Source organism: Fukomys damarensis, unplaced genomic scaffold (genome assembly GCF_012274545.1).
Source record: "Fukomys damarensis isolate Sample0158 unplaced genomic scaffold, DMR_v1.0_HiC HiC_scaffold_39, whole genome shotgun sequence".
In the NCBI taxonomy this organism is placed as follows: domain Eukaryota; kingdom Metazoa; phylum Chordata; class Mammalia; order Rodentia; family Bathyergidae; genus Fukomys; species Fukomys damarensis.
In genome coordinates, this window is record NW_022900951.1 from 124,179,660 (window position 1) to 124,195,372 (window position 15,713).

General features: G+C 41.1%; 1 protein-coding gene across 8 annotated transcripts in view; it reads left to right on the forward strand.

The window, feature by feature from the left end:
* Window positions 1-10,193, forward strand: part of LOC104861631 (melanoma-associated antigen 10-like) — an 18,290-nt gene extending 8,097 nt beyond the window's left edge. For 3 of the 8 annotated variants that reach the window (XR_004515833.1, XM_010623116.1, XM_010623111.1), the window contains exons 2-4: window positions 871-964; window positions 8,285-8,378; window positions 8,932-10,193. Coding sequence is in view for 7 of the 8 variants with exons in the window: in XM_010623116.1 (XP_010621418.1) it covers window positions 9,214-9,957 (744 nt within the window). In the remaining variant the exon portion in view is untranslated. Of the gene's footprint in view, window positions 1-870; window positions 978-8,284; window positions 8,379-8,931 lie in introns of all 8 variants that reach the window. The other 5 variants (XM_010623119.2, XM_010623115.1, XM_010623112.1 and 2 more) reach the window with 4 other exon arrangements.
* Window positions 10,194-15,713: the final 5,520 nt, after the last annotated feature.

The following is a 15,713-nucleotide window of genomic DNA, read 5'->3' on the forward strand; positions in this document are numbered from 1 at the left end:
ACAGGGTCTGAGGGACCCTAGGGTCTCTGAGGAAAGAGCAAGACCTGAGGGGAATGGGAGACCCTGGCTCTGGACCTGTCAGGATGCGAGACGAGGCTGAACCGCAGGGCCCAGGACACATAACAGATGAGTGGAGTCCTGCATTCCCCGGTAGTCTCTGAGGAAGGAGACTCAGTTTCACAGACGGGTAGAGCTACTTCCAAGACTCAAGGGGACAATTACATGGACATTGGTCACTAGAGCAGAGGGTGACCTCCACCCAGACATGAGCTTCTGGGGATGCAGTACCTTTGCTGTGGCTCTGGACCTGTCAGGATGCGAGACGAGGCTGAACCGCAGGGCCCAGGACACATAACAGATGAGTGGAGTCCTGCATTCCCCGGTAGAGTCTGAGGAAGGAGACTCAGTTTCACAGACGGGTAGAGCTACTTCCAAGACTCAAGGGGACAATTACATGGACATTGGTCACTAGAGCAGAGGGTGACCTCCACCCAGACATGAGCTTCTGGGGATGCAGTGCACCTTTGCTCCCGGCTCTTGGTGTTAGGGAGGAAGGGGTCTTGGTGTGAGCAGTGTGGGCTCAAATCAACAGATCCAAGACATGGGAAGCCTGGCCCTGCTGACAGGCTGGGGTGGCCTCAGGCGGGACTGTGTACAAGAGTCACTGTGCCCCATCCTTCCGCCTCTGCTGTCCTAGGGAGATAGTGGGCTTGATTTGCCAGATGCACCCACAGGTCAGCATCAAGTAAATGTGAACACCTGGGCCAGCACCACACAAGGGAGGGCTTCTGGATCCTACTCCTCAGTCAGTCTGGGGAAACCCATACAGAGGTGTGCAGATTTGCTGCATTTTTGTCTCCCTGGTTTCAGGCAGGACCGCCTTGCTGTGAGGATCTTCACCAGGTCAGAGGAGGAGACCCGTCCTGTCAGCAAAGGCAGCAGGTGAGATCTGCTGGGAATCAAGGTGAGAAACCTGGGTGAGCACTAAAGTTATTTTCTTCTTATTAGTACATGTTTATTATGCATAATGATTACATCCATCATGAAGAGTAGGTACAAATGCATGACACATGTTCATTTTTATCCCTTTTTCATGTTCTCCCTTGCCCTCTGTATGTCTTGAAAAAATATGCATGCGTATTTATGCATTAACGTTTGGAGTACATAATGGTTACATTCTTCATAGGTAATTTGTACATGTGCCAACTTCACAGTTTCCCCTTTTTTCTGGATTTTTAAAATTCATTATTTTTATTGGTACATTTTAGATTGCAATATGATGACATTCATCATTGGAAATTCATACCTTTACATGATATATCTTGGTTATTTTTTTCCCCATTCCCCTGCCCTCTTTTCACCCCCTCCACCTCCCCCTATTTATAAAGACTTTATTCCATTTTTTCCTTTTCTCATATTTATTCCTTTCCCTTCGTTCCCACTTTTTAATTTTATGCCCCTCTGCTCTTTCCAAACTCTCTCTTCTTTTTTTCTTGCTTCTTTTCTTTTTTTCTTTTTTGTACTGGGGATCAAACTCTGGTCATTGCATTTACAAGGCAGGCGGCAGCCCCTCTGAGCTAAATCCCCAGCCCCGCACTCTCTCTTCATTGGGCACCCTCCCCAAATGCTAAAAGCCTATCTCAGTATTTACTATTATGTGCATTTTGCTTTGCTCTCTATTTATATTTTGTGTCTCATATATAAGAGATCCCATGTGATATTTATACTTTGGATCCTGTCCTATTTAGTTCACTTCATAGTATGGTTTCAAGGTGCATTCATTTTCCTACAAAAGATTCAAGTTCATCATTTTTATGGCAGAGTAGTAGCCTACTGTGCATAGATCAGTCCATCTGTTGGACGTATAGGCTGCTTCCTAGTTTTAGTTGTTTTGAATTGTGTTGCTATAAACATGGGCATGCGTGTATCACTCTGATAAGTCATTAATCTCTCCTGAAGTTACCCAGAAGCAAAATATTTCAGTTGAATCAAATTTCCAGTGTTAGTTTTCTAAATGATCTCTACTTGATCTTAGCCAAAGGCTGAGAAGCAGTAATAATCCCTACACTGATTTCCATAGTGGTTGTACCAAATCACATTCCCAGCAACAGTGAAGGAAGGCTCGCTTTTCCATGCAGGCTTGCCAACATTTGCTATATTTGATTTTTTTGAAGATAGACACTTGTGGAGTGACATGAAATCTCAGTGTTGTTTTCATTTGCATTTCTTGAATGGAAAGAAATGTGCAACATTGTTTCATAAATTTATTGGCCATTTGTAATTCTTCATCTGAGAAGTGTCATTTACCTTATTTCTTGAATTGGGTATTTTAATTTTGGGGGTCTAATTTTTTAGTTCTTTACATATTCTAGATATTTGTCCTTTGAAGAGTAGATGTTAAAAATGTTCCCACTCTGTAGGGTGTCTGTTCACTCTTTTGGGTGTTTCCTTTGTTGTGCAGAAGCTTTTTGATATAATTCCATTTGTTGAGTTTTGGTATTATTTCTGATGCAGCTGGGGTTAAGTTCATAAAGGCCTTTCCTATGCCTATGTCTTCTAGAGTTTTACCAATATTGTCTTTCAGAAGATTATTTCTCTTTTAATAATTTAGATCTTTCATTCATTCTCATTTTAGTTTATTGTATCCTGAGAGATATGGATCTAGGTTCAATCTTAAGTATATTGATAGCCAGTTTTCCTAGCACCATTTTTTAAATGAGGCTCTCTTTCCTTAAGCAAAAGTATTTGCCACCCGCTTTTGTCGATATAAGGTAGCTGAATAGGCCTGGAGTTGTTTCAGTACACTATTCTGTTTCCTTAATCCACAAGTATGTTTTTTTATGAATACCATATTGTTTTTATCACTGTGGCTTTGTAGCATAACTTGAAGTCTGGGATGGTGATACCTCCTGCCTTGTTCTCATAAGCCCAGGATTGCTTTGGCTGTTCTAAGTCTCTTCTGGTTCCATATGAATTTTAGGATTGTTCTCTCTAGTTATGAGGAATGCTATTGGTATTTTGACTGGGGATTACATTAAATCTGTATAACTGTTCTAGAATTATGGTTATTTTGACTATATTGTTTGTGCCTATTGAGGAGCAGGGGTATCTTTTCATTTTCTGATATTCTCATCTATATCCTTTTTCAAAGTACTTGAGTTTTCACCATAGGGGTCTTTCATTTCTTGGTTATGTTAATTCCTGAGGAATGCTATTGAATTTTGAGTGATGACTCTGTAGCCTGCTATGTTAATGAATTTGATTGTTAATTCTAGGAGCATTTGTGGAGTTTTTGAAGTATTCTATGTTGAGGATCATGTCATCTGCAAAAATGGTAATTTAATTATTCCTTTGTATATATCCCCTTAATTTCTTTCTCTTGCCTGATTGCTCTGGAAAAATATTTTCAGAATAATATTGAACAGGAGTGGTGATAACAGACATCCTTGTTCTTGATTTTAGAGTAAAAGCTTTCGACTTCTCCACATTTAATATGAAATTGGCCATTGGCTTCTGATAGATGGCTTTTATCAGATTCAAGTAAGGTTCTTCTATACCTACTTTCTTTGGGATTTTTATCATGAATTGATTTTGAATTTTGTCAATTTTTTTCTAAATCTATTGAGATAATCGTGTGCTTTTTGTCCTTGCTTCTGTTTATGCAGTATATTGTTTTTTGATTTGTACATACTGACTCATCCTTGCATCCCTGTTGTATGTACTGCAGAAGCAACACCATCTATGCATCCCTGGAATGAATTCTACTTGGTCATGATTTATCATCTTTTTGGTGATTTGGTGTATTTTCTTTGCCAATATGTTCTTGCACCTATATTCATTAAAGAGATTAGCCTGTAGATGTCTTTTTTGGTTGGATCCTTTTCTGGTTTTGGGATCAGGATAAAGCTTGCTGTCAAAAATGACATGAGGGGCACTTCCTCCCTTTCGATTTTAGTAAAGAGTTTGAAGAGTATGGGCATTAGAGCTGTGCTAAATTTATTGTGGAATTTGGCAATAAATCTATCAGGACCTTGGTTTTCTTAACTGGTAGGTTTTTAAATAAATTCTTTAATTTCATTTCATTGAGTGATAGTGGATTATTCAAAACTTTATATCTGCCTGGTTCAGCATTGGTAGTTCTTATTTAATCTAAGAATTTATATATTCTTCAGACTTCTCCATTTCATTAGAGTACAGGTTCTTAAAGTAGTACCAGTGATCTTCAGGATTTTGACAAAGTCCATTGTGATTTTGCCTTTTTCATTTCAGAAATGTAATTGTTCAGATTTGGGTCTTTTCTTTCCTTGTTTTGGTAAGATTGGCTAGGAGTTTGTCAATTTTCTTTATTTATTAAAAGAACTAATTCTTCAATTCATTGATTCTTTGTATTTTTTGTCTCAATTTCATTAATTTCTGTTCTGATCTTCATAATATCCTTCCTTGTGTTAGCATTCTTATTTTTCTAGAAACTTCTGGTGCACTGTTAGGTTATTTATTTGAACTCATGCTATTTTTCTGATCCAGGCATTCAATGCTATAAATTTCCTTCTTTTGACAGCTTTCATGTGTCCCATAGTTTCCAATATGCTGTATTTGCATTACTAGAAATTTCCTAATTTTTTCTGTGAGCCACTGATTTTTCAAGAGGATATTGTTTAATTTCCTTTTGTTTCAACTTTTCTGTGGTTTCTTTTGCCATTGAGCTCTAGTTTCATAGCATTATGATATGATATATGCATGGAATAATTCTGATTTGTTTGCATTTAGTTGTGCTTTTTTTTTGTATTAGGGATTGAACTTGGGATCTTGTGCTTGTGAGACAGGTGGCAGAACCACTGAACTAAATCCCCAGCCCACAGAAGCATATTTAATCAGATAGCATAGAATTCATGTTGGAGAAAGTCCCATATGTTGCTGAGAATTATGTGTATTTTGTTGTTGCTGGGTGGAGCACTTTGTAGATATCTATCAAGTCCATTTTTTAAAGTTTGTTCAACTCTGATATTTTTCTGTTGATTTTTTTTTGTCTAGAAGATCTATTTGTGATAGTGGGGTATAGGGTTTCCTGATTATATTTGCATTGGTGTTTATCTGATTTTTTAGGTCCATTAATGTTTGTTTTATGAAGTTGAGTGTGCCAGTGTTTGATGCTTTCCTGTTTATAATTGTTATCTCTCCCCTTTGGATTGTTACTTTAACCAATATGTAGGGTTCTTTGTCTCTTCTGATCAGTTTTGGCTTAAAAACCACTTTGTTTGAAATTAGGATGGCTATTCCTGCTTTTTTCCAGGTTGTTGTTGCATGAAATGTTGTTTTCCATCAATTGATCTCTAATCTGTGATTTTTTTGTAAATATGTTTCTTGTATACTGCTTATTGTTGAGGTTTGTTTCTTGATCCATTCTGCCAGTTTTTGTCTTGTAATTGAATATTTGAGAGTTATTCCCCCCAAAAAATATTGACTGGCATTGTGTTATTTTCCTATTGCTGACTTCCTTATTTTTTTTCTATCTGATTTGATGCTTATCCTGCAAGGCACATTCATTTTGTTTTACTTATTTGCATTGTTGGCTTCATTGTTTCTTTCTAGGATACCCTTGAGAATTTTTTTATAATTCTGGTTTTGGGATCACAAATTTCTTGATGAGCTCCTTTTCGTGGAAGTAACTTAATTCTGACCAATTTTGAATGATAGTTTTGGAGAATATGTAAGTCAGGGTTTGAATTTGCTACCTTTTCAGGCTGAAAACACTTCACTCCAAGCTCGTATGCCCTTTCAAGTTTGTGTTGAGAAGTCTGCAGTTATTCTAATGGGTTTACCTTTAGACATGATTTGTTGCTTTTCTCTAACTGCTGTTAAGATTTTGTCCCTGTGTCAGACTTCTGGTATTTTGACAACAGTGTGACTTGGAGAGGTTCTCTTTTGGTCATGGTTGTTTGGAGTTGTATGTCTCACTCATTTGTACATTTATTTCTTTCCTTATGTTGTCAAGTTTTCTGCTATTATTTCTGTAAAAAGACTATTTTATGCAATTTGTGCTATCTTCAAATTTTTCAATTATTCCAATTACTCTGAGATTTGTCTTCTTTGCATCATCTAACACCATTTGGGTCCATTTTTCATGTTCTCCTGTTGCTTTTAAAGTGAATTTTAGTCATTGATCTTGAAAACATTCCTGCCTTCTAATTTTGAAATTCTGTACTCACATTGTTCACTTGTGCTGTCCATAAGTCCAACATAATTTTTAATCTCTAAGATTTGTGATTGAAACTGTTTGATGGAATCTATTTACTAAAGTGTTCATTTATTTTTTGTATCATTTAGTTTTGCTTACACAGCTTCTTATTAATGTCTTTTGAAAGCTTCTTGATCATTTTGGTTATTACTTCCATTGCCTGTTTAGTAACCCTTCTGTGATCCCACAATACATGTCTTTGATATGTTTTCTAAAATGCTGTTATCCTTCTGTGTAGTTTGGGAGTGTGGCTTATGCTATTCTCCCCTTGTTGCCTTCTAAATTTGTTTGGGGGGAGTTGGGAGTTTGGGAAGTCATTATGTTGCCTGTCTTCTCATGTTTCTATTGTTTGTTTGATTGTTTCTTTTGTGCTAAAGTTTGTGACACTTATAGTGGAAATACTTTTATGCTATCTGTTTAATTAGTCTTCTTTCAGTGATGTACTTTGGGTATAGGTAATTATAATCCTTTGCCTTTGCCCTAAGATCTATCTGATCGCCTCTGTTAATTTGAGAGGGGAAGATGCAGTGTAAATGGCCCAAAACTAAGTTCTCTGGGAATATACCCCAGTATTGTTAATGTCACAAAGGTAATCTAGGTATTGGCATACAGAGGAACCCCTTTAATGGCAATAATTATGTGACCCTAGTAATGACAAGGATGTCATGTACAGCAACATCATCCAAAAGAAATTTTATATTAACAATCAATTATAAGCAATTAGGTACCACCTTTAACCACAGAATAGAAATCCACAATTATAGAACACATATTAAAACAACTCAGATTCTATTTGCATGCTGCTAATATGTACTAAATGCAACAGTTACAGATCTGGCAATGGTAGAAAAAACTCAGCAATAATTGTATAGAGTTAACTATATCAATATTAATATCAAAGCTTAATGGTTCACTATTAAAGATGCAGGGTGCTGGAAATTTGGAATGAAAAAAGAAAAATATGAAAGCTTAAACTATAAAATATGAGAAGGAGGCAAGAGAAGTTGGACAAGGGATCCTACTAAGGACTAAAAGGATGTTTATAGAATTAGGTAAAGATAACTGAAAATACTGATGAGAACTTGAAGATAACAGAATAAAAGGAGAAAAGAAAAGAAATTATATGGAGAAAAAAGTAAGGAAGAGTTAAAAGGATAAAGAAGGGGAAAATAAGAGGTAAGAAAATGATAAGGAAAAAATAAAAAAAAATTTCTTTTAATTTTGAAAGAATAGTTTCCATCCAGGATCCAGAATTTTTGAGTTTAGAAATTCTTGATTTTTTTTTCTGAGGCCCCTTTGTTTTGCCCAGGCTGTGACTGTGTCCAAGTCAAGACGCGTTCCTGTTCACAATGGTAGATAAGAAAGGCAGCCAGATCCCAGATCCATGATGGATACAGGAAAAAGGGCAGAGGTTTCAATAACTAATATCAAGACTTTCAAATCTAGAGCAATTCAGGTTGGGCCTGTTTCCTGGCCAATAGAAGTAGGGACTGTGCCTTTCCCAGATGAGTTCAAACTCCCCATATGTTCTTTTTCCAGCTTACCCTCACCTGTCCAGGTCTGTTTTCTGAATCGGTCTCTCATCCAGTCATTGTGGTAGGGTAATTCTGGGAACCCTGAAGTGAAACTTTCCCGTGGCTATTCTGAGTCCCAAGTTCAAATACTCAACCCCTTCCCAGAATGGAACCCAAGCTCAGGCACTGTCCAGGGAAGTGGCAGGCACCTGGTCAGGGGTCATTCACCAGTTGTAAGGATTCTGTGGAAGTACAACTCCACACTGTCCCTGAAGATCATAGCAACTGCCAGTCCACGGAACCACTGCATTTTCTCCTTGGGATCTCTTGGAGTTCTCAGGTTTCACTTTAGTTCTCCAGATTCATTCTCCTTCCCCATGAGACAGAAGCCAAGGAGAAACTGTACACTGTTTTTTCCATTCTCTGCATTCTTACCTGTCTCTTCAATTTCTCTGAAATTTTTAATTTTCCTGTAAGACCCTTCTGGATTCCCGGGGATACACTTCTCTTTTTTCCTTTTATTTATCTCCCCAAGGAATGATTTTTCCAGAGTATGGCTTCTGAGTACTGGAGTGGCTGAATTGCTGCTGCTCATCACATCATCATTTTCCAGCACTGAATGTATGAAGGTAATCCACATCCATAATAAAGACGACCCTACAGAACCTGGCTTCCCCTACTACCAGCCTGGAGTTCCCAGTGAGGGTGACTGAATTCTAAATAGTTGCAGGTGTGAGGACTCAGGGAGGTGACAACTTTAAGAGGCCAATCCGTGCCTCTTACAGGAGATCCAGAAAGAAGGCAGTTTAGGTCTGAGTCTGAGGCAGCATCGACAGGTCACACAACAGAGGAGGCCCAGGCAGTGTCAGGAGTCAAGGAGAGTGCATGCCCTGACGTATACCTAGGGCTTTACCTACCCAAGAACAAAGGCAACTCCTTGTGCCCAGGCTCCACTTGCCATACTGTCCTCCCTAGAAGCTTATGGTCTGTGGTTCAGCTATAACCTGAGGAGCAGTCTCATTTCCTCTCCCAGGTTCTTAGGGACAGACTGTCCAAAATGACAGGACCCTGTGAGGCCCTAGAGCACCTCTTAAAGAGAAGACTTGAAATCAGGCTTTTGTGGGAGCTGACAAGAGTGCTGTTTTTACTTGAGTATACTCACAGTATCCCTCTCTCCTCCAGGCATCAGAATCCTCATCACCAAGTTCTTACTGTCCCCAAGAACATCTTCATAGTCAGAGGACACAGTGAAGCAAGCCACGAGGAGGCTGTCCTGACCAAAGGGGAGCGCATTGCCTTGTAGAGGTGTAGGTTCTCAAACCTTAAGTGGAGCAAGTAGTAGCCACAGCTTCCTCTGCCTCTTCTTACTCATACTCAAATCCTGATTAAAGAAGTGAAGTGCTTCGGGCTGTGACACGAAGTTGTCTCCAGAATACTCAGGACTGTCTGTTCTCTGCCACCACTATGGACTTCAGTCAAAGCAGCCAATCCAGCCAGAGCTTCAGCAGTGAAGAAGAGGAGGATCCATGCACTTCACAGCATATGCTAGTCCCTCAGATTCTGCGACGTGTGTTCATAGATGACAAGACAGCTAAATTGGTGGAGTTTTTGCTCCTGAAGTATCAAAAGAAAGAGCTAGTCACCAAGGCAGAAATGTTGCACATTGTGGACCACAATTATCATGAGCATTTCCCTCTGATCTTCAAAAGAGTCTGTGAGTGCATGTGTTTTGGCTTTGGCATTGATGTGAGGCAAGGGAATTCCCCTAGCCACACATATGACCTTGTCCCTGTCTTGGGCCTCACTTATAAAGGGATAATAGGTGGTGACCAGATTATTCCCAAAATCGATCTCCTGATAGTGATCTTGACTGTCATCTTTGTAAAGGGCAACTGTGTCAGTGAGGAAGACATAGGGAAAGTCCTGAGAATGAGGACAATGTTACCAAAAAGGAAGAACTTTCTTAATGAGGTCCGGTGGAAATTTGTCACTGAGGATTTGGTACAGGAACAGTACCTGGAATATCGGCAGGTGCCCAATAGTGATCCTGCTCGCTATGAGTTTCTGTGGGGTCCAAGGGCCAAGGCTGAAACTAGCAAGATGAAAGTTCTGGAGCATTTGGCCAAGGTTAATAAGATCCATCCCAGGTCCTGCCCAATTCTGTTTGAACAGGCCTTGAGAGAGGAGCTAAAGGCTTCCGTAAATTAGTTAAGTGCCATTGAGGAGGCACTGTGATGTGAATGGTAGGGACAAGGAGTGTTCCACAGCAACATCACTAGCTTAGCTCTGACCTTATGTGGGATGAGGCCAATTCTCCATTTGTATTTGTGGAGAGCAGTAAGTCTTCTAAGTAGTGCAGAGCCAGAAGAAGATGGGGGAAATATCATACATAGCATCTTGATGTCTGTTCTATTTGAGTTCTTTGTAAAAGCACGTGTTTTCTTCATGACTTGTTGAAGTCTTGCTCCTTTTTTTTGCAAGATTGACAGCTTGCACATCTTATTTGAAGAAAGATACTAATCACACATCTTTTTACTTTTCTAGTATTGATGCTTGATTGTGATTCCCAATGTGAAACTGATTTTGTGTGATATTAATCACAGGAATTTTGCTCTTCCGTTGAAATGTATAAGTCTTTGTTTTTTGTAAAATCAACAGGGAAACCTTTCATTTTATTTGTGATATTGAAAAAGATACCATTGAATTTGAACAAGAATTTCCTTAGAAACGTATAAAAAATTTACATCAAGTTAGATGGAATCCAGAGAAAAATATGAGGACAAAAATCAAGTCTCGGCTTCTTATTTCCTTTTCTTTTTTAATCTACACTATTAAAAATGTATGTATACATGAATTTGCTTGGTTTCTTCAATTATACTAGAGAAATGTAATGTGATTTAACAATATAATCTGCTCACAGGGATATTGACCCTCAAATTCATTGTAGCTGTGTCCTTTGGGAGGCCCTGTGTCTGTGGTGGAGATGTGAGTAAACCAGACTGAGCAGGATCCAAGTTACTCATAGGACGGTGCAGTTCAGGAGAACCACCAATGTCGGGAGACAGAAAGATGTCCACCAGGACCTAAAGGGCATGAAAAAGAGCACTGAGAGTGTAAGACAGCAGCCACTTGTGAGTGCTGAGCCAGGGTAGTTTGGGGCTTGGGATAACTGCAGGAGTTGATTTTTTTTTTTTTTTGATAGTGATCCTCCTGCCTCAGCCTCCCGAGTGCTGGGATTACAGGTGTGCGCCACCACGCCCGGCTCAGGAGTTGATTTTAATGCAGCTGCAATGTGGCCAGGGCCAGACCCTCAGATGAGGTGTCTTGGGCCAGAGATAAGAGCTTGAGAGAATAGAAGACTCCTCTGTGCAAACTTTTTAGATGGTTGATGAAGCTGAGAAGAATCTTCACATGGGACACTGATTCTCATCCCTGGTCCTACCCAGGGAAGGAACCAAGGGACTTATCCCCAGCACCTGGAAGGATATTCTGAGAGATAAGGTTGACTCTCAGGGGAAGTGAGGACCTAAAGTGCTTGCCGAGGTGCTTTCTTCTCTGATGGGAGTGTCCAATTTCCAAGGTCTTACAGTGCCCAGTTGACTGCTTTCCTGTGAACAACTTCTCCTCCTGAGTCCAGTTTGCCTCAACATTCTTAAAAGATGGTCATCAGTATCTGGCCAGTGGATTCACCCAGTTTCACAAATGGCCAGATAACTACCTAAACAAGAGGTTCTCCCCCCAGAGACTCTTCTTGGACTTTGTGATAGGCTTCCATTGTGTTACACAAGGGCTCAGTCTGGGCCAGGTTTCAATTATTCCTTTCTGAAGGAAGTTGCTGCTAGTGTTGTTAGGGTATGTAATTTTGCTTGAATATTCATGTAACTGCATCAGCAATGAGCTGACCTTGTCATTAGAATTGGCAGGGTTTTAGGCCCCATTGTCATGGAGACATCATGAGTCCCAAACACAGACTTTTGGTGAAGCTGATATGGTTGAAAATAGTTGTTCCAGTGGAAGAGCAGCTGACAGGGAGAGGAATGTGATTCTTCACCCAAATTCAGGAGCTTTGAATTAGTTGGTTCCAGCAGGGCCAGACCACAACATTGAATCAAATAATACATCCTATTGGAGAGAACATATTGGGGGAATATTTACTAAGTAGCATTTTTGGCTGATTCTCTATTCATTTTCAGATTGAGCTGCAGCTTCCTTGAGAAACACACACTCAAATTTTCCAGGAAAAGTGAGAGGCCTTCCAGGTTTAAGGTAATATTAGAACTGCCTGCTTATCACCAAATATTCAATCTATGTCAAGCATTCTGCCAGATGTTTTAATACATTTCTCAGATCCCACCACTCCTACAACCAAAAATGTTTGTGAAACCCATTTTGTAGATGAAGAAACAGGCCTACTGGACTCAGGAACTTCTCAGGACTCCTGTGTGGTAAATAACAAGGGCAGGACTAGACTTTCAGTATGAGGTCATCTGGAGGCCACCCTGTTCCCATTCCTCCCAGCCTGAACCTAGCTCTGTCTCTGAATTTATTTCTGTATTTAGAGAAATTAAAAAATACCTCTCATGGTTTAGGAAGTTCCTGTGTTCAAAGCACTGACCCAGCCTGAATTAAGAATGTAAAATGAGCAGGCAATGGGTGCACTCTACTCCCAGGGAACTGCTCAATCACCTGTCCTCACCCATGGCATGTGGAAGGCCCTGCCTGTCACTTTGCTCACCATGGAAACCCTCCAATAGCAACAGACTTTTGACATAAGAGTCAACATTGGACCATGATGTCTGGACCCTAGTTTTGTGCCTGGGAAGCAAAATAACACACTCTCAAGCTTTCCCAAATGGGTGGTAAGTGGTTTGACCTGGAACATTATCTACTCCTTGTCCTGCCTGGTAAATTGGGATAGATTTTGAGACCATCTTGACATTTTTGTAGGCTTTTAATGAAATGAGTTACTGAGAAAGGTTCCTATAACATGTGCAGGTGCATGGGCTTGTGTGGGTTGTCAAACCCCAAAGCTCCCTGAGAAGCTGTAGGTGAGGCAGAGCCATGCTCACCACAGTAGAGGAAAGAAAAAACTTTGCTGGGGCTGAATTCCTTCAAACCCTGAAGTCCTCTGAGTAGGTGATAGGTGCTCTTTTGTTGATCTTCAAAATAAAAATAATAAAAACACCCTCTTTCTCCTGTCTCTGGTCTGTGTCCATCCCCACAAGGAAATCCTGGTTTGCAGTCTGCCTAATTGCACTCGTCCTGATGTTGAAATAAGGACAGTCGTGTGCTCTGCAGGAACAGCTCACAGGTTAGCAGGCTGACCAAAATCCAGACAGGAGAAAATTCTCACCCTGCTAAGATTGGAGGTTGTTTTGAAGGGAAGTACATGCAAGTACTAATGAGTGAAGTACAAGAACCCATCCTGCTAAAATTTTTAGAATAATATGTAAGTTAGATTGATTGTGTATCTGAAATATCTGTCACATAGTAGGTGACACTTGTAAAGACTGGAAAATTTCTAGGCCCATCTTACTTTCTTAAAACGTCTTCCCAGAAAGAAAGAGAATTTTACCTTAACAAATCATATTTGCTGATTTTGGATGAGCATCTATTATGTGACCACTTATGGTGACACTACAAGTCCTTATCCACACACAGCTTGGCTTCCCCTCTTTCCTAGACTGGGGAGCTTTATATTCCACTTGTCCTTAGGATGGGTCATTGGATTGTCCTGTGCCACTGAAATACTAGCAGACCCATTAGTTATTTATTACAGCAGATATATAGGAGGTGCAGCAAGAAAAACTGGGTTAATCCTCATGACCTGTCCACACAGCACCCAGGCCTCTCTGTTCGCATGCCTAGGAGTTTCAGCCATGCATGTTCTCCCTTTGACAGGAGCAAGCTGATTCTATATCTTGAAGGCCCTGGGCAGGAGCCACCCCACAGAAGTAACTGCAGAGTTTCCTTCATGCCAACCACATCCTTCAGGCTCCGGGGCACACCTGCCATTTTCATGACAGTAGTGATGTCCCTCCAGTGTGAATGCCAGGTAGCAGCCAAAATCACCCAAATCCTGGTGGCGACTGAAATGGCCCACCCTCTCCTGGACCTGGCCTCGGCATGCTCAGTTTGGAGCCTTATGCTTTCTATGTCCTTACTACCAACCTGCTCAGCCTGAGACAGGACCTTAAATAGCCATCTCTCTTTGTACAGGTAGGTAAGGGCCTTTTGGAGTTAGGAACAGAGGGGAGCAGAAGCACTGAGAGACAATGTGATCTCCACACCTGCCTCATCACATCCAGCCATATTCAGTTCATCCTCCTCTTTCTTCTGGAAAGGAAACCAGGCTCCAGCTCTGTGAGGGCTGGTGGCATTAGCATATTCTGTCATTTCCTTAGGGCTGAGGTTAGGAGGGGCTGTTGTTTATGAAGTCAGCACAAAGACCTCAGGATATGTTGCTTATCTCTAAAACAAAAAACATCTAACTTGAAATTTCTATAATGCATTGCCAGACACAGCTCACATGGTGATGTAAAAGTCCTCCTTCAGGAATCTGAGTCCTCTCCAGGCTTATGAATAGTAAGCTTGCCCGTTTATCATAGAAAGCAGGCAGAGGTCCTGAGCATATTCCAGTGGATCACCTTGACACTTCTCTGTCCTTTATGCAAGAGCATCCCTGCCTTTTTCTAATGAACAGGGTTACTTACCCATGACAGATTTGTGACAAATGTCCTGTGCCTGCTGGTATCAAACTGGGAGGACCACAGGACCCATAGGTGAGGGACAGAGAGGGTAGTTCATTCTTGTGTCATCGGTCTAGCAGGTACAAGATCCAGGGTTTGAGCGATCCACCTAAGCACTGAAAAAACAGTGCCATGTGGGGAGCTAGAACACAAAGTTCACTAGGACTCACGTTATTTCTCTTGGTGGAAATATACTCACTGAAAAATGAAAAATTTAGCAAGCACTGTCCAATATGGGATATAGCCACCACATGCTGCCATGCAGTACTGAGCTGTGACTAGTGTTATCAAGGAGCTACAATTTTAATTTAATTTTATATAGTTTAAACTGCAAATTAGGTAAGCCTTTTTTTTTTTTTTTGGTCAGTACCGGGGATCAAACTCAGGAACTTGCACACGGCAGGCACAGCTACATCCTCAGCCCAGAAAACCTTGAAAAGCACAGGACCACAAGTTGAGAATCTAAATCTGTGTGGCAGGAAGTACAAATTCCTATGGAAGTTATGGGAAGTCATAAGAAATGGGGTCACTCCACATCTCTGTTCTTCTTATTGGTGGCAGGGATTGAACTTGGGTCCTTGCACTTGTGAGGCAGGTGGCAGAATCACTGAGCAATATCCCTGGCCCCAGGTGAGGATAATATACATAGAGTGTATTTTACTGAGGAAGATGACAGTCATCCTTACGGGGTATCACAGTCTGACTTGCAACCCATTTGCACTTTGAAGCAGTTCTTCCACTGCTCCAGAGGACCAGCAGCTCCATGGTGCTCCGGTGTGAGACAGCAACTTCGGATCCCCTGTCATGTGCCCACTGCGTTCCGGCCTTGCTCTGTGTGGTACTGGGGCTCGGGTGATCGTAGGAAATGCCCTGAGTTCATGAATCCAGCTCCCTTGAAGGATTCTGCTAGTGGTGCCACACACAGCACTACAGGCAAAGGTAGTCAAACCCACATTTGACAGGTGCACAACTTCCTGTAAAGAATCTCCGCCCCTCCGGGATGTAACCATCCTCAAAGGGCTGGGTTGTCTCCCTGAGGGAGGGAGTCGTGTTGGGGACTCAGCACCGGTCCTGGTCCCTGGCAGGGTAAACACGAGGTGGCAGCAGCAGCTGGAGAAGCCTTGGTGACTGGGATCCCACTCTAGTGAACTCAGACAGAGCGCGCATTCCTCCCACCAGGGCTACTCCGCTGTGCAGCACTGATGCTGTGGGTGA